We start from the raw sequence: 25,968 nt of genomic DNA on the forward strand, positions 1-25,968 counted from the left end.
TCATTCATCCCCATACGATATCCATGGGTCAGTGTAAGGGGTTTTTAAATGAGTGTCGCCCAACTTGATAGATTATCGATTGGCGCTTTTTACGGCTGGGCATCAGACCATGTGAAATCACTCCGTGGGTCCCATTACATATTGCAGTGTGTGACAGATCACAGCATTCAACACAAGGCTGAATACTTATATAATGATACTTGAGATTCAGGGTTATAATTAATTTAGTAGGGAATGACATGTAATTGATCTGAGACTGGTTGAACTGGGTGAATATGCCTCTTGTTTTAACTATGTTAATTGTGAATCTCTGCAGTTGCTTAAAGGGTTTGTCCTGCCATTTTATATTGATGGCCTACCGTCGGGATAGGTCATCAATATTAGACCGGTGGTGGTGGTGGGGGGTGGAAGGTCGCATAGAGCGCTGCCTCCTCTTCAAACAGCTGATCGGTGGGGGTGCCGGTTGTCAGACCGCCACCGATCCGATATTGATTGACCTATCCTGTGGACAGGTCATCAATATAAATGACAGGACAACCCCTTTAAATATTCAAATTGAATGAAATTGCCACAGAACCAAGAAATTAAAGGTGATGATAAACAGACTCAGGAGCTTCATGTATGTTTTGGGTCGTATTTATTGAGGCTCTTTGTGCTGTCTTTGCTTCTCGGTATCAATCTATAAAAAAAAAATATATATTTTTTTTGTTTCTGTTGCAGAAGCTCGCCTGGAAAAAAATATTGTAGCTACTTTTGTTTTGCTGATTAAGCACTTTATTCAGAGACATCCAATCAATCAGGAAAATCTGATGCATTCCCATGGAGTTACAACATTAGGGGCACTGCTGCAGAAGGTAACACAAGTGTATATGTATTTGTTGTAAGGGCATGGGGGAATTCTGCACTGAATACTGTGTATAAACTACTGAACTCCATATTATTTACTGAAGCTCCTTCTGTTTTAGGTAGGTTTGCATAAATCTACTTAGAACAACCTAGTTATAGCTACATCCAACGATGGGGATTAACAAGGCTTTGCTGCTGTTGGAAATCCGTGCAGGATACTTTAGCATTTTAATAGTTCAGACATTTTTGGACGTGGCAATACCGATTTTGTTTATTTTTGTTTTTATAAAATTTGGGAAAGGGACATTTTTTAATGATCTTGTTCATATTTTCTAAAAATGTTTTTTTATTTTTATATTTTTTACTCCGTATAGAGGACTTAAAGACTAACTAAAGAGAATTGCAAGACCGTTCCCTTAGCTCAGCGGAGCAGGCAGAAGCAGGAGCCCGCTCCGCTCAGCTAATTCTGGCATAGTACATGAGTACAGGGTGCCCATTTACTATGCCAGAAGTTAGAAATTGTCCTGGGAGCACGGGCAGGAGCGCACATTGTACTCCCTACGCTGCTCCGGCCCCATTCATAAAATGAGTACTCTGTACACTGCTGAGCTGTCAGTGGTGTTCGGAGATCTGAGTTTTAAGCGCACCATGAATGGTGCGCTTTAAGGATGTAAAAGCTTAGTCAAAATAGAAAATTAATGAAGTATATTAGCAAAAAATGTTTTAGGGGATTGGGGACACCATATTAAAAATTATTATAAAAGTTTAGTTACTCTTTAAACATGTGATAGTTCAATTGCTTATACCGTAGACTGCAATCATTCAGAGAACAAAGGGAGCTCCATCCCTCTCTCTAACTGCTCAGATGCCGCGGTTGCTATTGCCATATCCGATCCAGGCTACAGCGGGTGGGTTTCAGCTGACACCCACCATGTATGGAGCGGGCTTAGCTCGTGAGTTTTCTCGCCCAGTTTCCTTGGGGGACACAGAAGACCTTGGGTATAGCTCATCTCCATAGGAGGCGTGACACTAAGTGAAGACTGTTAAGCCCCTCCTCCACAGCTATACCCTCAGCCTGGAGAGAGAGACTGCCAGTTTTTTGCTTAGTGTCCAAGGAGGCAAGACACTCCCTGCTCTGCAGGGCTCTTTTCTCCTTGTTAAATTTTTGATTTTTACTTTTTTCTTTTCTTTTTGTTCCAGAACATCAGGGACAACAGAGACGCACTAGACCTCTCTGTTTCTCCCGGGGTTGAGCTGCGCCAGTGCCGGTCTCCGCACTGCTGCCTCCCCCACAGAAGGCAAGGTGGATCAGGGCAGCCTAGCTCCCCTACATCCCGCCAGCGCAAGGGTCGCCCGCACGCCAAGTCCCTCTTCCAGCGTCCTGCCACTACGGTGCCAGTAGCTGAAGGGGCGACCCTGCTGGAATGGACCGAGGGTGAAGACGGCTGTGGTAAGAGAGTGGCTTCTCCAGCCCTACGTCCCCCACCCCCCAGCCAATGGTCTCCTGCGTGCCTGACCCCCCATACTGGGCCTCTGGACCCTTCCCCTGCTGGACCTAGGCTGGCCCCTGGGGTGCCGCAGTGCGGCAATCTGCTCTTTCACATTGGGCCTCACATTGGGCCCCCCCCCCCGATCACATTGGGCCTTACCGGAGTGTGCACTAATATTCCGGTGCGGCAGAAATTTTTAGGCTCCGCGGCTCCCGCGGCCAGCAAGCCGCCATTCCGGCCCCTGTCTCGTCCGGCGGCGGGGTGGGCTCCCGCGGCCGGCAAACGCCATTCCGGGTCCCTGTCTCTTCCAGCCGGCGGGGTGGGCTCCCGCGGCCGGCATTGGGCTTGACTATGCCCCAGCAGGTGCCGGTCGGCGGGGCTCCGCAAATTTGGTCCCATGCTTCGCGGCCTGCTGGGCCGCATTTCCGACCGGCCCGCGGGGTGGGCTCCCGCGGCCGGTTTGAAGCGGCAGGACGCCGCAGCATTCCGCCTCAGGTCCCAGCGGTATAACGGGCCGGGGCGGCAACTTAGCCCCCGGCTTCGCGGCCTACTAGGCCGCAATATTCCGGTCTCTGGTGGAGGGGGCGGGAACTTCTCCAGGCGCGAATTTTTCCCGCCTGGAGGTTCCTCCGCCCCCAGGGGATCGCACGCCGCCCTCCAGGCCGGATTCCTGTTAACCCTTTGGGGTACAGGCCGGCCCCCAAAAAATGGGTCTGTTTAGTTGGCCCCCTTTTCTCCTGTCTCTCAGGTGCCCCTATATGGTGGCTCCCCTTTAGCCTCAGAGGCTGTGTTTCAATAAATAAATAAATTAAAAATAAAAAATTAAATAATAATAGATCATGATTTCTATTAGACTGCGCAGGACGCTGCAGCCTCATCAGTAATGCTGCATGTCTGCATGACCTCTTTCCTCAGGCGGCATGGTGTTGCACTCCCAGCCTGCATCGCTGCTAGGGTATTTCCCCTTTTAGGCGGTTTTTTCTTGCCTCTTCCAGGATACGGTGCTGGCCAAGTGCGTTCGGCCCTTCTGCAGGCAGCATTCATCGTCTCTCCAGTTATGGTGCCTGCCATGTGCATCCCCCCCCCTCCTAGGCGGGCTACTGCACTCTCCCTGGCTGGCCATGTGCATGACCCCCTTCTTAGGCGGAATACTGCACCTTCACCGGATACGGTGCTGGCCATGTGCACGACCCCCTTCCATAAGCGGAACGCTGCACTCTCTGGTTTTTGCTGCCGGCCATGTGCGTGACCCCCTTCCGTGGGCGGTACGCAGCACTCACTGGATTCGCTGCCGGCCATGTGCGTGACCCCCTTCCTGGGCGGAACGCAGCACTCTCACTGGATCTGTTGCCGATCATGTGCATGACCCCCCCCCCCCCCCCTTTTTAGGCGGAATACTGCACTCTCACCGGATACGGTACTGGCTATGTGCACGACCCCCTTCCATAGGCGGAATGCTGCACTCTCACTGATGTGCTATGATGTACTTATGTACTATGTTATTATGCTGCACTCTCACTGGTTTCGCTGCCGGCCATTTCTTAGGCGGTATGCTGCACTCTCATTGGATTCCCTGCCGGCCTTGGGTATGCCTCCTTCCCTCAGGCAGCTTACATACATCCCTCTGTCTGTGGTTGTTTCCTCGCAGGTACGTCGCTGGCCATGTGCATGTGCCCCATACATGGCAGGGTGCTTGCACTCTCGCTGGATCCGCTGTCGGCCATATGCATGACCCCTCTTCCGTGGGCGGTGTACGCACTCTTGCTGGATTCGCTGCCAGCCAGGGGCTTGCCTTCCTTCCTCAGGCGACATGCACGCATTCTTAGTGACTGTTTGTCTCTCGCCAGTACGTTGCTGGCCATGTGTATGACTCCCATGCATGGCGGTGTGCTCGCACTCTCCCTGGATGAGATGCTGGCCATGTGCTTTACCCCCCTTTTTTCTGGGCGGCATGCTACACTCTCACCGGATACATTGCTGGCCATGAGAATGGCCCTCTAACAGGGGTGGAACGCTTGCACTTCCTTTGGATACGGTGCTGGCCTTGTGCGTGACCACCTCTCATTTCAAGGGCAGAATTTGGCACGCTCATGAGATTTACGGCTGTCCTTATATGGCTGTGCTGGACTTGTACATGTCCCCCTTCGTTGGCAGAGTAGTTGCACTCTCGCTGAGTTCAGTGTTGGGTGTATTGTGGCACACTCACTTAATGCTAGGATACCCTGTTCATGTTACCCTTTCGCTAGGTGGACCTCCTGCGATCCTGCTGGTTTATAGGGTATGTCCTGCTTCTCTGAAGTGGGTACGGCCTTAGGCATCACTTCCTTTTGGGACGGGCCTTTGCACTCTTGCCGACTGCTGTTGGCCAGATACAATTCCCCCCTTAGGTTTGTGCATAACTCCCTTTCAGGTTGCACTTTGCAATTCCGTACATGCTGTGGCACTCTGGGGCGAGCCCCCCTTTTTCTAGGTGGGTTGGCCTTCTCGCTGCTTACGGGGCTGCTCGTCCGTATGCCTCACCTGCTTCCTGCGGCATACCTTTGTTTCTTGGGATGCAATGCTTGCCGCAAGCCTTGCACTCGTCCCTAAGGAGTTTCATTCTGTCCTCATGACCGAACAGGTTCTATTGCTCTCTGCTGCACCGAGCTGGGTGGTGCTCATTCACATTCCAGGGAGTGTTCGTGGGTCCTAGATGCATGCCCATTCGTCCTTCTGCGGCATTGCTTCCCTGCGCTGGTGGTCACATAGTCGAGAGTGCTGTTGTCTGCAGCGCCTCTCGAATTCTTCGTTTGCTCTGGCGGGACTGCGGTTCCCTTGCCTGCTGCAATTTCCTCCTCTTCGGATGCAGTGTGGTATGAGTCCTTCCTCTTGGCGCCTCTACGCTTCTGTCTGATCTGCTACCAGGTTCGGGCTGCTCTTCTCGGGAAGGTCACCCAACTTCTCTTGGGTGCTCAGTTACCCGGGTCCGGAGGACCTCCGCCTTGGGTTCTTCAAGGTACTCGCCTTCTGCGAGGCGGTGGACCGGGCGTCTCACAGTATAGCGGGTTCTGCTTTTGAGCGGTCCTATGGCTTCCCTGTTGCCCACTCCTCCTCCTTTCGGTTGGAGGGTGTTATGCCGGCCTCTGTCTCGACTGCCTTATCTCGCCGGCCTTGTTTGGCTCCCGCTCGGTACAGATCGCTCCAATGTGGCTTCCCGCCAGATTTCAGAGGCTGTTTCTTCGCTGTCCTCCCCTCTGGGGAGAGCATGGTTGTTCATGTGGATGGTTCCGGTGTTCCTTTTGGTCTCGTACTGTCTCCCTTGTTCACACTGGCTGTATTAGCTGTGTGCCTATTTACCGAGTCTACCGCGTTCTGTCCTCCCGCTGGGTGCAGATTGCGTGGCCCATTCTAAGACGATGGTCCTGCTGTAGACTTACCTTCTCGATAACTTGGGGGGACTACCTTTTCGGTCCAGATTGTCCTTGATCTCCCACACCGGGACGGTACAACGTGGTTACATCAGCATGGACTTTAGCCTGTCTTCTCCTGGCATCTGGCGGATCCTTTGGGTTCTTTCCATCTGTCCTGCTCCCCCACTCGGGTGGATACGGGATAACGTTGTTCGAGGGCCGACGGGTCTAGTTTTGTCGACCCTTCTGCCTGTGTTGCTGGTCTGCGCCTGATCACATTGGGTTTTCGCCCGCTTGCCAGGCGACTCTAGCGGGTTCGCTACTGTCCACTCCTGGCTGTGTTCCGTCCAGGATCTGTCGTAAGACTTAGGTTTTTTTGTCTGGGTTTCTGTGGGAAGCTGTGCATTCCCCACTCTGAATTTCTCTCCCCATGGTTCGGTCTTTTACTTGAGGTGTCAAGTGTCGGCGCTGTTCTTCCTCTTCCAGCGTTCTCGGCCCTCTGGGCCTGCCAAGACCTTCTTCCTCGGAGTGGCTCTTTGGTTCCTCTGTGCTGTCCTTCGGTACCGCCCTGGGGACTATATACTGAGCTCTCGGCGCTCCAATCTTGTCCTTGGAGCCGTTACAGAAGTTCTCTCTACCCCTTCTGTCCTGTACGGTTGTGTTCCGTATCAGTCGTGTCTCTGACAGGTGCCGGGATGGTCCTTTTTTTGTTACGAGCCTTCTGTCTTTTCCAGGACAGGGCTGTTCTACATCCCGTTTCTTCCTTCCTTCCTTCCTTCCTTCTGTAGGTGGTGTTTGCCTTTCGCTTCAACACCTCACCTGTTTGGGCCTTGCCGTTTTTACTTGGGGATCTCCGACTCTTGTAGCCGTTCGGCCTCTTGGGTTTCCAGGAGGTCTGTGCATAGGGTTGACGGACTCCAGGGTGGTTTTCCTCCGCTTGATCGGTTTGGCTATCGCTGAGGTTACCGCACCGAGGGCAGGATTCTGTCTTTGGTGTCACCGTTCATTTCACCAGAGCGGTTGGTGCCTCCTGGGCCGGAGGCATTGGGCTTCGGCCATGCATTTGGGCAAGGCGGCCACGGGTCTACCTTACGCGCCTTACCGAGTTCTTCAGGGTGCATACTTTGACTTTGGCAGATGTTGCCTTGCCCCGCCTGGGTTTGCAGGCGCCGGTTCATTGGTGCCTTTCGGGTGCTTCACCTTGGTGCTGTGGTCCCTCCCCCTTTTGGACTGCTTTTGAACGTCCCAAGGTCTTCTGTGTCCCCCAAGGAAACTGGGCGAGAAAACGAGATTTTTGTATAACTTACCAGTAAAATCTCTTTCTCGCTCTTTCCTTGGGGGACACAGCACCCACCCATTCATTGTTTTTTTCTCTGTACGGTTTCCGAGTTTTTGTTACCCGTCGGGTTGTTGGCTTGTTGGTTCCTTGTTGGACTTTGCCTTTTCTCACTGCTTGGACACGCAACTGGCAGTCTCTCTCTCCAGGCTGAGGGTATAGCTGTGGAGGAGGGGCTTAACAGTCTTCACTTAGTGTCACGCCTCCTATGGAGATGAGCTATACCCAAGGTCTTCTGTGTCCCCCAAGGAAAGAGCGAGAAAGAGATTTTACTGGTAAGTTATACAAAAATCTCGTTTTCTCCATACACACCTCCTGGGGTGTACAGTCATTAAGGTGTGCAAAGGAGTTAAACCATGGCCTCCTCTTTTATTACTATAGCACAAACATTACTTAAAGGCAACCTGTCACATCCTTTATGCTGCCCTCATTAATACTGAAATCAATAGTCTGTTACTTTTCTGATAAAGTAACGCAACTGCTGAGATCTGCATCAGAGAACAGTGATAGATGCCAGAGAATAGTCCAGCTTACTCATGGGTTCCCTATCTCCCTGCCCACCTGGCAATAATTGAAAGTTCTCTCCTTAGTTTTCTCCCTAGGGAACTGTCAATCATAAGGCATCGACAGGATCTCTTTAAAGGGAATGTGTTATCATAAATTACCTATTTAAAGGGAACCTGTCCCCGGGATTTTGTGTATAGAGCTGAGGGCATGGGTTGCTAGATGGCCGCTAGCACATCCGCAATATCCAGTCCCCATAGCTCTGTGTGCTTTTATTGTGTAAAAAAAACGATTTGATACATATGCAAATTAACGTGAGATGAGTCAGGGACAGGACTCATCTCAGGTTAATTTGCATATGTATCAAATCTGTTTTTTTACACAATAAAGGCACACAGAGCTTTGGGGACTGGATATTGTGGATGTGCTAGCGGCCATCTAGCAACCCATGTCCTCAGCTCTATACCCAAAATCCCGGTGACATGTTCCCTTTAAATCATGGTTTTATGTTGGACATATTTGTAAAGGATTTTTGATTTGTTATTTTAAATTTTCCATGTCAAACCATAAAATCCTGCAGTTTTCGCACTGGCCACAAAGTTTATTAGGCACCACCTCTTGGTCTGTACAGATCACCTTACTGCTTATCTGTTGATGGCTAACAAGCAATCGTTGAAATGTTCGTAGCATTGATCTGCCTGTGTAATATTGCCTCCGATTACCTGATAAACAATGAAATACAATCTTTAAGCAGGTTTAAAAATCATTGCTTGCCAGCGTCCGATCGTGCTGTCTAATCCCGATCTGCTGGCAGTAAATAATGATTCGGTGTGGGGAAGAGCGATGGCATTAGTGATTGTCAAAGCTTTACTATTCCTTTCTTGTACAATGACCTTTAAAACTCTCCGATATAAGTCAATGAGGTCCCCTCCTGTCCATTGTGTCTGTGTCGTAAAGCAATTTTCTTAAAGGGGTTTACCATCGCAGACAATGGGGGCATATCGCTAGGATATGCCCCCATTGTCAGATAGGTGCTGGTCCCACCTCTGGGACCAGCACCTATCTTGCAAACACAGCCGGAAAAGTGAAGGAGGGTGCACTGCTCATGTGCAGTTTACCTCCATCCCTTTCTAAGGGGCCGACGAAAATAGCCGAGCACTGGCTCTGTTATTTCCGTTGGCCCCATTGAACTAAATGGAAGCGATGGCTGCGCAAGCACATTGAGCTCCCATTAATTTCTATGGGGATTCCGATAATGGCCAAATGCACTGCTCGGCTATTTTAGGCGGGCCAATAGGAATGCTTGGTGGTGGTCGGACCCGGCACTGCTGGCCACCACTTTGCCGGCTTAGTTTTTGGCTGCATTTAAGAGATAGGTGCGGGTCCCAGACGTGGGACCCGCACCTATCGGACAATGGGGGCATATTATAGCGATATACCCCCATTGTCTGAAATGGGAATACCCCAATACGAATGCTTTCTAAATGCTGTTAAGAAAAACTTAGGCAAGATGGCCACCACCATAACCATGTTCAGAAAATGGAATAAAAAATTAATGCAGTCAGAAAATAAAAACAGATTAGAAAAACAGGATACGTGTAGTTAACACACAGTGTCTGGACTGAATCCTGACCTATTCTTTTCCGTGGGTATGTGCAAGCATCATCTTTGCTTTCAGTAAAAATCGCAGCATGTTCTATATTATGCGTTTTTCACGCAGCCCTGGCTCCATGGAAGTGAATGGGGCTTGTGTTAAAACCAAAAGGCCTCCGGAAGCAATTCATTTTTCACTGGTGGTTGCTAGTAGACGATAAATGTCATTCTTCAGTTTTTCTTTACGCATTTGAAAAACGGATCAAAAAACTGATTGTTTTATACTGGAGTAATAGTGGCTCTCCCAAATTATTCCCTTGGAATGGTGCTCTTGTCGGGGGTGGTTCACCTGCCCACTGGTAAGTATGTAAATGATAATAGTAAGAAAAGTCGACAGGCACTCTAAAAAACTGATTGTATCCACGTGGACAGAACTTAGAATGATCACAATCGCAAACAAAACTGATTCAACTTGTGTTCACAGCCATCAGTTTTTCCCTGACCAGATCCTGACACAATCCGTATCGCCTGTGTGACAGAGGCCTTAGGGAAACGCTACGTAGCTACGTTGTTTCCGTAGCTCCATACTCATTGCTCATTAACTTTGTTTAGTTACAGTCTGTTCAGAACAACAACTGCTTTACTCTCAGGTCCCAGGCCATTTCATGGATGTGAATGTTCTGATGGCCGTCCAGCTCCTGATCGAGCAGGTGTCTGTGGAGAAGAACACTGCTTTGCTGCAGCATATGTACCAATATCTGCTATTTGATTTCCGGATCTGGAATCGTGGAGACTTCCCTTTTCAACTAGGTGAGAATTTCTGTAAATGCCCCGAAAAATGAACACTCAGGTCAAATGTTTGTCCTCATAATTTTTTTTTTTTTTAATAGGACACATACAATATTTGTCAACCATCATCAAAGATAGCAGAAAACTCTTCCGCAAAAAGTATGGTGTTCAGTTTTTGTTGGATACAATCCGAATATATTACAGGTATGAAACATTGCTACACCATTTTTAGGGTCCTTTCTTACTGTCCATATAGAGCAAGGTCCCTGATCCCCAGTAAAGCAGCCAGGAGGATGACAGTATTAACTGTATATAATAAATAAAGGGGGTAAATTACCAGGATTTACACATTTAAAGGAAACCTTTCATTAACTTTATTCTGGCCTCACTGACAGACACACTGATATCAGCGATCTGTCGCTGATGAGCTAATATACAGCAAGCTCTCAGCAACTACTTAATAATTGCCTCAGCCCATGCCTGAGAAGAGTCATGGCTGCCTGAGAAGAGTCATGGTCATTCATGAGCTCCTGTTTTCCACACCAATCTTCTGATGATTGGCAGTTTTCTCCTTCGTTTCTTCCTTAGTAGAAAACTGTTAGTCTTTGAGAGAAGAACAGAAGCTCCTGAATTACCATGACTCTTTTCTGGCAACCTGTGACTCTTTTCCACCATGGCCTGCAATAATTATGCAGCAAGTTCAGTGAGGGCAGTAATAAAGTGGATGACAGATTCCCTTTAAGGTGTTTTGTACATTAAAGAGCCTCTGTCACCAGGATCAACCCTATTAAACCAATGTGTTAAATCTCAGTAATGCATGCAAGTAGAAAGATAATAATTACAGATTTGGAATCGGCATCTTTTAAGCTATTTACAAATTACTGTAGTTTGTGGGGGTTGAAGTATAACTACCATTTAATTATTTTTTTTTTTTTATGTTGAGGGGATTGTCAGTGTGTTTATGGAATACACTGTATTATGAGAATATGTTAATTTTTATAAGAAAACTGTATGTAAAGTCTCCCCATAGAATCTAACTGAGGGTTGCTAAGGAGAATCCATTCAGTACAATGCTGAAGACAATGGATAACTGTAGGAGCAGAGGTCTTCCTATCCCGGCTTCTGCCTCCTTACCCCAGCCCTGCCTCTCTAAATATGTACTATAGCTTACGGAAACTAATGTGAAATGCTTCCCTGCAGACAGCTCTGATCAGAAGCAGTGCTCTCCTCTACCTTCCCAGCTATTCTCTAGTTATTCCTTGAAAGATATAGAGAGGATCAGGATGCAGTGTTGAACGCTGACCGTAAGTGTACTATGTTCTTAGCTTTAAATATTGTCAGTGCTGAACACTGCAGCCCGCTCCATTCTCCATCTTCCCAGTGCTAACCAGCGATCCACTGGGAACATAGAGCGGGAGTGTTGCTGCCGGAGACCAGTGGTAGCAGCAGATAAACTGTCCGGAGGAAAGCAGGCAAATGTGTTTTAGTAACGTACATTATGTGCACATATTGGGAGACAGGGATTGAGTAAGGAGGCAGAGGCTGGGACAGAGAGACCAGAAGCAGGCTGAGAAGCCTCTCTATCATGGTTATCCAGCGTCTTCAGCTTTCAGTAGACCACTAAAGGCTGATTTTCCTTAGCGTAGTGGTTTTCTTCCGGCCGATTCTCGGTTTACATGCCTGAATGCGGCCAGATCTCCGCTGGTCCTCATTATAGTTAATTGGACCAGATGTAGACTTACAAACGTCCGGCAATGCTGAAATGCAGAGAGATCCAGCCGGCTGTTCCCTGCCGCAACCGCTGGCCGGATTTCAAGAGCTAGTGTGAAACTAGCCTAATAAAGTGTGTTACAAAAACACATCACTATACACACACATTAAACAAATGAAATGACAGTTACACAAATTCCAGTTAATCAATGGCTGTCTCATACGAACGGACGGTCCAGCAAGGGCCGTGTCTACTCATATTGCCTGTTAGGGCAGTATGTGCCAACCACTTTCTGTGCATTTAGTCCTGGTGTATATGAATGAAAAAAATAAGTGATCAAAATCCATTTCCTAAAAATTGAAATAAAACAACAGAAGTGACCTTAAAATAACAAATTCGAAACGTTAACAAATTATATGATAAAATTACAAAAATGAATGTTACAAGATAGCCAATAATTTGCACAGTATTAATCATGATGATGTGTGTACAACCAAAGTAATTTGTGGCGTTTCTCCAATTTATACTTCTACATACTTTGATCTGTTTTTGCTCTCTTAGTAAGGAGAACTCCTTGTCCTATGAGGATTTGACCACAATAAGAATGTCTCTATTTGGACTCCTCAAATACTTTCTCAGCAAAGCTGGCACACAGGAGGAGATTCAGAGCGTCATGGGTTACATTGCAGCGACCAGTGATGAAGAACAGGTACTTCTTTTCTACTCTTTTCTTTTCTTCCCAAATGATTGCCTTTTATTCATCATCTTGTCCTTTCTTTTAGCTATGTGGGATATTGAATGTTATACACAACCTTCTGAATACCACACCTTCTCAAGACCAGCTCTTTCTGCTACTTTTTGAGCCAGGCAGTGCTGATATTCTGTATGCATTGCTGCTGAATCAGAGGTATTCTGACCGACTGAAAGATCTTGTATTCAAGGTATGCCTTATCCGTACTGATGTAGACTATAGTTTTAACCATAGGGATGACCATGACAGTACACAATTGTCTCCCTACTAGCTTGGGGTAGATATGGGATGGGAATAGACATTCTTAATATCCAGGTCTATATTTGCTCCTTCAAGCAAAGCTTCAGTAATTCACTGAAATAGCTAGTGATATCTGGCTAATGTCCCCAGCATAGAAAATGCTTAAAGAAAATGTGTCACCAGAAAATGACCTAATGTCTATATCAACTTTTTATAAATATGTTAAAGGAAACCTGTCACCGAGATTTTGTGTATAGAGCTGAGGCCATGGGTTGCGAGATGGCCGCTAGCACATCCACAACACCCAGTTCCCATAGCTCTGTGTGCTTTTATTGTGAAAAAAAAACCACGATTTGATACATATGCAAATTAACCCTAGATGAGCCCTGGACAGGACTCATCTCAGGTTAATTTGCATATGTATCAAATAGTTTTTCTTTACACAATAAAAGCACACAGAGCTATGGGGACTGGGTATTGCAGATGTGCTAGCGGCCATCTAGCAACCCATGTCCTCAGCTCTATACCAAAAATCCCGGTGACAGGTTCCCTTTAAACATATGTTTTAGAACTTTTGGTAAATTTTTTTTATTTTATTTTGTGATTACATGTCACTATCAATAAAAATAAATAAAAAACTGCAGTTTTCACACAGGTCACTAAGCCTAATAATGTAATGAGACTTTTTGTTTGGCGAGGTTACTTGCTAGCAGTCATCTCATTATCACCAGAGGCAAGATAGCAGTAAAAGATAACACCTCTGTATTCATAACACAGGATGATGGTTACAGCTTATCTACTCAACATAGATGATGGTTACAGCTCATCCTCCCTCCCTGTGCAATGTCATCTGCACAAGTCGCCCAATATGTTTAGAAAAATTCCTATGGAATTATAATGAGACCCCACAAGTCTATTGTGACTGTCGCCTATGTTGCCTTTTGTAAAGCATACGTATCTCTACAGCTTAGATAATATAGCCACCACTATAATCATGTAAATCAGAAAATAAAATGGAAAAATATGTACGATCAAAAAATAAAAATGGTTTAAATTAGAAAACAGAATGTGTCACTGTCTGGTTTTAAAGGACATCTGTCAGCAGTTGACACTGGCTGACCTGTTACATGTGCACTTGGCAGCTGAAGACATCTGTGTTGGTCCCATGTTCATATGTGTCCACATTAATGAGAAAAATTATGTTTTAATATATGCAAATAAGCCTCTAAAGGCTTTCTCTGCAACTACTGCGCCCTCTCCACTTTGACAGGGCCAGGCAGTGAAAACACCATCACATCTGACCCTGTCAATCAAAGTCATCTGTCCCTGAAAATCAAAGTGGAGTTGGCATGGCAGTTGCAGAGAGAGCTGAGCCTCTAGGCCCCCATTGCTCCTAGAGGCTCATTTGTATATATTAACCACCTCCCGACCGCCTAATGCAGGGATGCGTTGTGTGGGCGGCCGGGTTATTCCTCCTTCCGAAATGGGGTCATTTGTGAGGTTTTTCTACTGTCTGGGTATTGTAGAACCTCAGGAAACATGACAGGTGGTCAGAAAGTCAAAGTGTCTAAATAAAAAATTTTTGCACCATAGTTTGTAAACGTTATAACTTTTACCCAAACCAATAAATATACACTTATTGCATTTTTTTTATTTTTTTTTATCGAAGACATGCAGACATTAGAGAAAAAGTTATCTAGAAATGTAGATAACAACAGAAAGTGAAAAATCTTTTTTTTGCAAAAATTTCGGTCAATTTCGATTAATATAAAAAAATGTAAAAATGTCAGCAGCAATGAAATACCACCAAATGAAAGCTCTATTAGTGAAAAGAAAAGGAGGTAAATTTCATTTGGGTGGTAAGTTGTATGACCGAGCAATAAACCGTTAAAGTAGTGTAGTGCAGAAGTGTAAAAAGTGGTCTGGTCATTAAGGGGGTTTAAAGGGAACCTGTCACCTAAAAATCGCTTATTAAGCTGTTCAGAGTACCTTATAGTGCTACATAGTAGTGTCCTATAGCACTTTTTTTTGTTGTTTCCCAGCATTTATCCTCATTGAGAAATCAATGTTTTATTCAGCTGCTGCCCCGTGTTTCAAGTCAGGCTTGAAGTCAAGGGGGCAGCGGCCTAGGCGTCTCCAATCCTGCTTTTCCGGCCTCTCGCCGCCTTGATTGACACGCCGCATCTCAGTGCCGGGACCGCGTTCTCAGCCCGCATGCGCAGTAAAGGGCTGCTGTAGTGCGATCCCGGCTCCGGCTCGTACACTCAGCCGGCTTCAGTCTCACTACTGCGCCCGCCAACCTTACATACTCGTGCCTGAGATCATGCTCTGTATGCGCAGGAAGAGAAGATGCCGTGCGCGGGCGCAAGTATGTAAGGCTAAGGGGGGTGCATGCGCAGTAGCGAGACTGAAGCCGGTTGAGTGTACGAGCCAGAGCCGGGATCGCGCTACAGCAGCCCTTTATTGCGCATGCGGGCTGAGAGCACGGTCCCGGCACAGAGATGCGGTGTGTCAATCAAGGCGGCGAGAGCCCGGAACAGCAGGATTGGAGACGCCTAGGCCGCTGCCCCCTTGACTTCAAGCCTGACTAGAAACACGGGGCAGCAGCTGAATAAAACATCGATTTCTCAATGAGGATAAATGCTGGGAAACGGCGAAAAAGTGCTATAGGACACTACTATGTAGCACTATAAGGTACTCTGAACAGCTTAGTAAGCGATATTTTTGGTGACAGGTTCCCTTTAAGCTAGGGGAGCTGAGGTGGTTTAAAACATCATTTTTCTCAGCAATAGGACCAACACAGATGGCTTCAGCTGCCAGTGGCACATGCAACAGGTCATCCAGTTTCATAGGTACAAATCTGCTGACAGATGCCCTTTAATTAACAAAGTAATAGTAGTGACACATTCCCTTTTTAAAGAGGGTTTCTAATCCCTTTACAGCATACAGTGGTATAAAATAGGACAAGTAGTAATGCTCCCCTTACCAATCCCCCCCCTGGTCTCCCACCGTGTTTGCTGTCTTTCTGTGATAAATGGATTTAATGTACCGGTAGTTTTTTCAATGCAGGTCTGAAAATATATTCACTGATTTAAGGTTTCCTGAAATAATGTTTTGACAGATCTTGCAACTGATGTTGAATTGTAATAAAGTTTATGAAAAAAGCAAACAGCGAATTCGACTGAGAGATGTGGGATACTCTGGTCTTGGTTTGCTGGTGAATGATGCTCCTGTCAGTATGTTACTCATAAAAGGACTTCTCAATCAAGTGCTTAGAGCAGGTAGGTTTGTTTCACTTCACTCTGTGTCCTTTACAGACCCTACAGCCTAGCTGGACCCGCTCCATTACTGCTCTTCTGGTCCCGGTTCCCCGACGTCAACATCTGGTTTGATGCAGGGCATGTCACCGCTACAGCCAATCATTGGCCACAGAAGTGACATGTGACCCAGTTACATAACAATTGGGTGACACATGACTGTTGCTGCCAGTCATTGGTTGCAGAGGTCATGTGTCCCTTGTCAAACCGGATGTTGACACGAGAGAGACCTGGGACCTACAGAGCCACCAGGGCAGCAAAGTATCAGGTAAGTATGGCTACCATACAAAGGTGAACAACTCCTTTAAAGAGGTTGTTCAGTATATAAACATGATTCCTGGCTGCGATCACTTGCCGTCTAAGCATGTGACTGCTGAGGCCACTCTCTGGTTTTAGTGGTATCACTGATGAGACCAGTGACTGGCTGCAGTACCCAAAAGAGTATTAGTTATTTTAAAGGGCATCTTTCACCGGTTTTGTACCAATGAAACTGGCTGGCCTGTTACATGTGCACTTGGCAGCTGAAGGCAGCTTTGTTGATCCAATGTTCATATGTGGCCGCATTGCTCAGAAAAATGATATTTCAATATATGCAAATGAGCCTCTAGGAGCAATGGGAGTGTGGCAGTTACACCCAGAGGCTCTTCTCTCTCTGCACCCCCTTCATTGACAGGACCAGGCAGTGTAAACGTGATTACTAGGGTTGAGCGAATCGAGTTTCAGATCATAGATCCAATGTCGATTGTTTGTAATGCTGTTTCCATACAGCATTTACAATGTATTCGCTCCATGTAGGAAAACTTTGCCTCGTCCTAAGTTGAGCGAGACTTCAGTATTCGTATCTCCGGTATTAAAAACATTTTAAAATAAGAATCCAAAGCAGACTTATCCTAAACTCAATCAAAGTGGAGAGGGAGCAGCAGTTGCAGACAGAGCTGAGCCTCTAGGAGTAATGGCAACGCCCCCATTGCTCTTAGAGGCTCATTTGCATATATTTAAACATAATTATGCAACTATGAACATGGGACCAATATAGATGCCATTATCTGCCAAGCACATATGCAACAGGTCAGCCAGTTTCATAGGTACAAATCTGCAGACAGAGGACTTTAGGGAACCGTGTTTACATGCTGGACAGCCCTTCAGTTTTAATGAGTTGTCATGTAACATTTTCTAATCAATGGTTTTTAGAAACTGTGTTGTGGTGGTCTTAAGTGATTAAGTGTCTTTTTGAAAAAAAATCTAGATCCAGTTATAAACTACAGAGACCTTCTGGCAGTGGTACACATGTCTTACAAGTCGGATCTCATGGTACGAGTCGCCATCTGCAGGAAGGTGAGTGTCACCATTTAAAGTTCGTGTGGTTTCGCAAGTGCATTTTTGAAGGTCATGAATACTATATTATAAAGAGTGTCTCATGTTTTATATCAATACAGCTCAATCCTCAGATAAATGAACATTTATACCACTGTCTAATATACTTTCTTACAGTTTGTCACACTTCTTAAGATATGTTTTCTGTGATTGAATGAGAACACCCTTCAGTCAGAAGTTGCAAACTTTTACATATTTCTTGCGCTGTCAGTGGATACACCTGCATCAGTCTAGGCACTACAGTGAGCTACACTGGCAATAGACTGGTACATTGTAAAAAATAAATAAAAAATTCCAGTGAGATTTGTGATGCTACTCATGTATAGCCTAGATTGGATCTGCTTCCTTTATTGTTATTCTATAGCTTAAATTTTCAACGTCCTTTAATGTCCAATCCCCCATTTGATTATTTTATTTCCACTTGAAATCGTACTGATCTAGTTAAGATACTGTTATATCCAAAGAAAGAGAACCTTCTCACTAGTGCCACCTATTGGAAATGGCTCACCGTGAGTCAGTGTTGGCCTTTTTAACAAGACTTGGAATGTGACAAGGGAAAGAAGCCAAGCCATGTATCCATCTGCAGACCACTCTCTAAAGGGAGCCCACCCTTTATCAGCATGGCGTAGGAATCTGATTAGATGAGAATATGGATATATGGCTTGGCTCTATTACATTGCCATGTTCCAAGGTTTGTTTAAAAAAGTGGAACATTGGCTCATAGAGGTTTCCCATGAAGCATTGCCACTAAGTCTCCATACACAGCTAGTCTCCTTAAAGAGAGCCAGTACCTCTCTTTTAGGCTAGGGCTACACGGCGACAGTTGTCACTCAAAAGTCGTGCAGCAATTTTTATGATAGTCTATAGTGTCGGACTGCAAAATTCTGCGACTGCCACATGACAGTCGCAAAAAATCCAAGATAGATTTTCTGCGACTGTCGCGTCGCAGTGCGACACCATAGACTATCATTATAACAATTCTCGCACGACTTTTGAGTGACACATGTTGCAGTGTAGTTGTACCCTATGTGTCACTCAAACTAATTGTTGCGTGTAGCCTTAGCCTTAAAGGGGCTCTCCGTGATTTACATATGGATGTCCTATCCTCAGTATGAGATTTGCTGGGGTCTGATATAGTAACAGCAAATGTTAAACATACAGTGCTGATCAAAAGTTTAAGACCACTTGAAAAATGGCAAAAAATCATATTTTACATTGTTGGATCTTAAGGTTCCAAGTAGAGCTTCTACATGCAACAAGAAGAAATGAGAGTGAGACAAAACCTTTTTTGAGCATTCAATTAATTTAAAATAACTATTAAACTGAAACAGGCTGTTTTTCAGCTGATCCAAATTTTAGGACCACATGCCTTTTTAAAAGGCCAAATCTGTGCAAAGATGTGGATTCATTGTCATTTTCTGTCAGGTAGTCACACGTTGTGATGGCAAAGGCAAAAAAACTCTGCCTTTTTGAACGTGGTCGGGTTGTTGAACTGCATAAGCAGGGTCTCTCACAGTGCGCCATCGCTGCTGAGGTGGGACGCAGTAAGACAGTCATTTGGAATTTCTAAAATTATCCTGAGGGTTATGGAACAAAAAAGTCAAGTGGAAGACCCCAAAAAACTTTCATCAGCACTGAGCCAGAGGATCCAATTGGCTGTCCATCAAGACACTGGACGATCCTCGTCCCAAATTAAGGCCCTTACTGGTGCTGACTGCAACACTCCCTCTCTTGATATCATTCTCGATATAGGTGCGGGTCCCACCACTGTGGTGCATCCTAGCGATATGCCCCCATTGTCCATGACGAGACAACCCCTTTAAGCAACTTTCCCTTACCCCTAGAGGGAATTTTAAACTCACAATGGCTCGTACATTAATTCTGCCATGACACTGATGAGCTGTAAAAAGCGGCTGCAGGACTCTGTGATTGCTTAGGCCTTTTCCTAGGTCACATGATTTAGGCGCAGCTCAGCCCTATTCAAGTGAATGGAGCTGAGCTGCAATACCAAGCACAGCCACCATACAATGAACGGCACTGTGCTTGGTAAGCTGCAAGGAGGCTGCGATGCTCACACGAGCATTGCAGACTTGTCAAACAGCTGATCGGCGGGGGGTGCCAGAAGTCGGACCCCTGCCGATCTCCTATATTTAAGATCTATCCTGAGGATAGGTCATCAATATGCAAGTCCTAGAGAACCTCTGTAAGATATTGTTAATCAAATAATGATGTTATTTTGCTATTATTATCCAGGTTCTTCAAATCCTGCAGTTCCATCCAGATGCAGCGTCACAGATTGCTCAGCAAGTTGGCTGGCAGGATACTTTTGTACGGTTCTTTTTAAAGGAAAACTCAGAATTTAAGAACAACACTAAAGTCAATTGCCAAGATACTGTTAAAGAAGAGGATAAAAGTGCGAGGGCGGAGGAGTCGCACAGAAGTCCTTTTGGGAAGGTGGCCGTGGATAAAGCAGACATTTCAAATAATGGTACATGTAACAACTGGTGTCCTGAAGAAATGAAGTCTCTAAATTCAAGCCTCCAGTCCACAAGCACACTCCTGGATGAAGATGGACCCTCTTTTAGTGAAGCTCAGCTTCAAGTAGAGGACCCAGAAGTCTGGCCTGGTGACCCCTCACATCTCACTTTAGAACTGGCTAATTTTGAATTAGGAGATGCGGGAAATCAAACACCGGGAAGTTTAACCAGCACGCCTTCACCGGTAGAATCCGCCAAGTCCTTTAACATGGATCGTCTTGATAAAGAGTCTAACTGCTCAAATAATGTACTCTTTAGGGATGATCTCTCCCTTAGTGTGAATTTGGAAAGCAGAGAGGTAAGGATGCACAGCTCGGTTTACTATATGCTGCTCTCTGCTATAAATCTGATTTTCACTTCATTTATCTCTAGTACTCTGGTGTTTGAAAGAGTAAGACGGTGCAATAAATCTATTGAATATAGCCTACACTTCTCCTGTGATGCTGACACTTTATAAACTATTTGGCATGTTAGGTGGATCACAGGCTGAAGGAGGACCTGTCACCACTACTGCCTTGTCTGTTTTAGCAAATAATTATAACCCCTATAATATAACAGTTCTGCATCACCCTTTCTAAGAACTGTGTGTTGCTCTGTTCCTCTATTATTCTTACAAAAATTTCTGAATAAATTCCCAAATGGGTGTTACTAGGTCTCTGTCAAGTCAGTGCTGCCAGTGTCAGACTGTGTGGGAACACAAACATTTGACAAGGGAAATGCTAACATCCGGTTTCTAGGAGGAATAACTCGGGAACAGCACAAAGCAGAATTATAAGAAAATATGATCCAGAATTGTTATTTTAACCCCTTCCCGAAATCCGCCGTACATGTACAGCGGATGTCGTGTATTTAAGGATGGTGCCCACTTCTGAGCAGAGCGAGCACCATAGCCACCAGGTGCCTGCTGTATTAAAACTATATGAATGTGGCATAATTGTGATCGTACTGACCCAGAAAATTCCATCAAGTTCAACCAGGGGATAGGTGAGGACGCGAATCCCAGAAGGAAGTGAGACTCAGATTTCTACACGTTTTCATAAGCATTAATGTTTACTTTTAAGAATTCATCTAAACCCTTTTTAAAACTGACCACTGTTCCTGCTGTGACCACGTCCTGAGGAGGTCTACTCCACAGATTCACAGTTCTTACAGTAAAGAAGCTTTGACACTTCTGGAGACTGAACTTTTTCTTCAGTGCCCCCTTGTCTTTTGAGGGCATTTTACATGGAACAGTTTTCTTTTGTATGGCCCATTTATATACTTGTATAGGTAATTCATGTCGTCCCCCCCTCCCCCCCCTAAACTGCATATTCCAGATGAGGCTGCACCAACGCTTTGTAAAGTGGTAATACTACATCCCTGCCCCGCGAGTTCATGCCTTGTTTAATGCTTGACAATATCCTGGTGGCCTTAGAAGCAGCTGATTGACATTGTGTGCTGTAATTTAATCTACCATCCACAAGGACATCCAAATCCTTCTCTACAAGTGACTCTCCCAGTGCTACATCACCTAGGACATGTGAAGCACAGAGATTATTACTACAAAGATGCATAACTACATTTATCCACATTAAACCTCATTTGCCAAGTTGATGCCCAATCACAGAGTGTTCAAATCAGCTTGTAGTTTGTGGACATCTTCCATAGACTGTACAGTACTACAAAGCTTAGTGTCATCTGCAAAAATAGATATGGTGCTATTAATTTCGTCCTCTATATCATTAATAAATTACGGTAAATAATAAAGGCCCAGCACTGAACCTTGGGGTACACCACTTATAACCCGGGACCATTCTGAATAGGAATCATTCACCACAACTCTCCAGACATGGTCCTTCAGCCAGTTTTCAATCCAATTACAAACTACACTTTCCAAGCCTGTAGACCTTACTTTACCTATTAAACGTCTGAGGGACAGCATCAAAATCCTTTGCAAAATCCAGAAACACTACATCCACAGCCGCCCCTCTGTCCAGGCTACTACTCACCTCCTCAGGTTAGTCTGACAACTTCTAACCTTGGTAAACCCATGCTGGTTATCACTTATAATGTTATTAGTCACATACTCCTGTATATAGTCCCTTAAGAGTCCTTCAAACATTTTTCCCACAGCAGAAGTTAAACTGACTGGTCTATAATTATCTGTGGAGGACCTTGATCCTTTTTTGAATATTGGCACATTTGCCTTGCGCCAATTACTTGGCACTATACCAGTACCTAGAGAATCTTTAAAAATTATAAACAAGGGCACATCAATGACTGAACTGAGCTCTTTAACCACCTCCGGACCGCCTAACGCACATGAGGTGGCAGCGCTGCGCACAGTCACGCATATACGCGTCATCTCGCGAGACGCGAGATGACGCGACTATGCGCACGCGCATGCGCAGTTCGCGCCGGGATTTCGCACAGAGGTATTTCGTCAGCAACCTGCCAGCCAACGATCGCAGCTGGCAGGTTGCTGATTTTTAAAAAATCCAATCAAAGTGCCAGATAGCAGATCATATTAGTAAATATGATCTGTTATATGGCTGCCTGCTCCTCTGCTGGTTCTTTTCGTCGGTTGGATCCAGCAGAGGAACAGGCTTCACAGTGAGTACACCAAACACTACACTATAGCCCCTGATCACCCCCCCTGAACCCCAATTAACCCTTTGATCACCCCTGTCAATCACAAGTGAAAAGAAAAAAGTGATCAGTGCAAACTGTCACTTTTTTTTTTCACTGTTATTGACCGTTAGGTTTTAGGTATAGTTTAGGTCCCTTGGTTAGGTAGTTAGCGATCAGTTAGCGCCCAGCCCACCGCACCGCAGTCCGTTATTCGCTGATTAGCGTATCGCTAATTAGCATTTGTACTTTTATAGTATCTGGAAGTGATCAAAACTGATCACGGTCAGATCTATAATTGTATTAGTGTCACTTTAGTTCGCCCTCCACCCAAAACGCAGTGTTTGCCCGATCAGGCCTGATCGGTCGCCCACACGTGTGTTCGCCCACACCCGCCCCACCGCAGTGACAAAAAAAAAATTTTTTTTTGATCACTAACGCAGATGTGCGGTCCGGAGGTGGCAGCCCTGCGCACAGTCACGCATATATGCGTCATCTCGCGAGACGCGAGATTTCCTGTGAACGCGCGCACACAAGCGCGCGCGCTCACAGGAACGGAAGGTAAGCGAGTGGATCTCCAGCCTGCCAGCGGCGATCCGAATTTTTTAACCCCTAACAGGTATATTAGACGCTGTTTTCATAACAGCGTCTAATATACCTCCTACCTGGTCCTCTGGTGGTCCCTTTTGTTAGGATCGACCACCAGAGGACTCAGGTAGGTCAGTACAGTCGCACCAAACACCACACTACACTACACTACACTACACCCCCCCCCCCCCCCCGTCACTTATTAACCCCTTATAAACCCATGATCACCCCATATAAACTCCCTGATCACCGCCCTGTCATTGATCACCCCCCTGTCATTGATCCCCCCCTGTCAGGCTCCGTTCAGACGTCCGTATGATTTTTACGGATCCACGGATACATGGATCGGATCCGCAAAACGCATACGGACATCTAAATGGAGCCTTACAGGGGGGTGATCAATGACAGGCGGGTGATCACCCATATACACTCCCTGATCACCCCCTGTCATTGATCACCCCCTGTCATTGATAACCCCCCTGTAAGGCTCCATTCAGACGTCCGCATGTGTTTTGTGGATCCGATCCATGTATCCATGGATCCGTAAAAAATCATGCGGATGTCTGAATGGAGCCTTACAGGGGGGGTGATCAGTGACAGGGGGGTGATCCGGGAGTCTATATGGGTGATTACCCCCCTGTCATTGATCACCCCCCTGTCATTGATCACCCCCCCTGTCATTGATCACCCCCCCCCCCCCCCCCCCCCCCCGGTAAGGCTCCATTCACACATTTTTTTTGGCACAAGTTAGCGGAAATTTTTTGTTTGTTTTTGTTTTTTCTTACTAAGTCTCATATTCTACTAACTTGTGTCAAAAAATAAAATCTCACATGGACGCACCATACCCCTCACGGAATCCAAATGCGTAAACATTTTTAGACATTTATATTCCAGACTTCTTCTCACGCTTTAGGGCCCCTAAAAAGCCAGGGCAGTATAAATACCCCACATGTGACCCCATTTCGGAAAACAGACACCCCAAGGTATTCGCTGAGGGGCATATTGAGTCCATGAAAGATTGAAATTTTTGTCCTAAGTTAGCGGAAAGTGAGACTTTGTGAGAAAAAAAACAAAAAAATCAATTTCTGCTAACTTATGCAAAAAATAAAAAATTTCTAGGAACTCGCCAGGCCCCTCATTGAATACCTTGGGGTGTCTTCTTTCCAAAGTGGGGTCACATGTGGGGTATTTATACTGCCCTGGCTTTTTAGGGGCCCGAAAGTGTGAGAAGTCTGGGATCCAAATGTCTAAAAATGCCCTCCTAAAAGGAATTTGGGCCCCTTTGCGCATCTAGGCTGCAAAAAAGTGTCACACATCTGGTATCGCCGTACTCAGGAGAAGTTGGGGAATGTGTTTTGGGGTGTCATTTTACATATACCCATGCTGGGTGAGAAAAATATCTTGGTCAAATGCCAACTTTGTATAAAAAAATAGGAAAAGTTGTCTTTTGCCAAGATATTTCTCTCACCCAGCATGGTTATATGTAAAATGACACCCCAAAACACATTCCCCAACTTCTCCTGAGTACGGCGATACCAGATGTGTCACACTTTTTTGATGCCAAGGTGGGCAAAGGGGCACATATTCCAAAGTGCACCTTTCAGATTTTGCAGGCCATTTTTTACACATTTTGATTGCAAGGTACTTCTCACACATTTGGGCCCCTAAATTGCCAGGGCAGTATAACTACGCCACAAGAATTTTTTAACCCCTAACAGGTATATTAGACGCTGTTTTCATAACAGCGTCTAATATACCTCCTACCTGGTCCTCTGGTGGTCCCTTTTGTTAGGATCGACCACCAGAGGACTCAGGTAGGTCAGTACAGTCGCACCAAACACCACACTACACTACACTACACTACACCCCCCCCCCCCCCGTCACTTATTAACCCCTTATAAACCCATGATCACCCCATATAAACTCCCTGATCACCGCCCTGTCATTGATCACCCCCCTGTCATTGATCCCCCCCTGTCAGGCTCCGTTCAGACGTCCGTATGATTTTTACGGATCCACGGATACATGGATCGGATCCGCAAAACGCATACGGACATCTAAATGGAGCCTTACAGGGGGGTGATCAATGACAGGCGGGTGATCACCCATATACACTCCCTGATCACCCCCTGTCATTGATCACCCCCTGTCATTGATAACCCCCCTGTAAGGCTCCATTCAGACGTCCGCATGTGTTTTGTGGATCCGATCCATGTATCCATGGATCCGTAAAAAATCATGCGGATGTCTGAATGGAGCCTTACAGGGGGGGTGATCAGTGACAGGGGGGTGATCCGGGAGTCTATATGGGTGATTACCCCCCTGTCATTGATCACCCCCCTGTCATTGATCACCCCCCCTGTCATTGATCACCCCCCCCCCCCCCCCCCGGTAAGGCTCCATTCACACATTTTTTTTGGCACAAGTTAGCGGAAATTTTTTGTTTGTTTTTGTTTTTTCTTACTAAGTCTCATATTCTACTAACTTGTGTCAAAAAATAAAATCTCACATGGACGCACCATACCCCTCACGGAATCCAAATGCGTAAACATTTTTAGACATTTATATTCCAGACTTCTTCTCACGCTTTAGGGCCCCTAAAAAGCCAGGGCAGTATAAATACCCCACATGTGACCCCATTTCGGAAAACAGACACCCCAAGGTATTCGCTGAGGGGCATATTGAGTCCATGAAAGATTGAAATTTTTGTCCTAAGTTAGCGGAAAGTGAGACTTTGTGAGAAAAAAAACAAAAAAATCAATTTCTGCTAACTTATGCAAAAAATAAAAAATTTCTAGGAACTCGCCAGGCCCCTCATTGAATACCTTGGGGTGTCTTCTTTCCAAAGTGGGGTCACATGTGGGGTATTTATACTGCCCTGGCTTTTTAGGGGCCC

At 45.8% G+C, this 25,968-nt stretch overlaps 1 protein-coding gene across 5 annotated transcripts in view; it reads left to right on the top strand.

Annotated features, from left to right (window-relative positions):
* Window positions 1-25,968, top strand: part of NBEAL1 (neurobeachin like 1) — a 200,935-nt gene that overhangs the window by 87,938 nt on the left and 87,029 nt on the right. For all 5 annotated transcript variants that reach the window (XM_044305049.1, XM_044305051.1, XM_044305048.1 and 2 more), the window contains 8 exons: window positions 721-854; window positions 9,809-9,968; window positions 10,049-10,151; window positions 12,220-12,367; window positions 12,441-12,599; window positions 15,771-15,930; window positions 17,213-17,301; window positions 19,594-20,175. In XM_044305049.1, coding sequence (XP_044160984.1) covers window positions 721-854; window positions 9,809-9,968; window positions 10,049-10,151; window positions 12,220-12,367; window positions 12,441-12,599; window positions 15,771-15,930; window positions 17,213-17,301; window positions 19,594-20,175 — 1,535 coding nt within the window. The remainder of the gene's footprint in view (window positions 1-720; window positions 855-9,808; window positions 9,969-10,048; window positions 10,152-12,219; window positions 12,368-12,440; window positions 12,600-15,770; window positions 15,931-17,212; window positions 17,302-19,593; window positions 20,176-25,968) is intronic.

The sequence above is a fragment of the Bufo gargarizans genome, chromosome 8 (assembly GCF_014858855.1).
Source record: "Bufo gargarizans isolate SCDJY-AF-19 chromosome 8, ASM1485885v1, whole genome shotgun sequence".
NCBI classification, from domain to species: domain Eukaryota; kingdom Metazoa; phylum Chordata; class Amphibia; order Anura; family Bufonidae; genus Bufo; species Bufo gargarizans.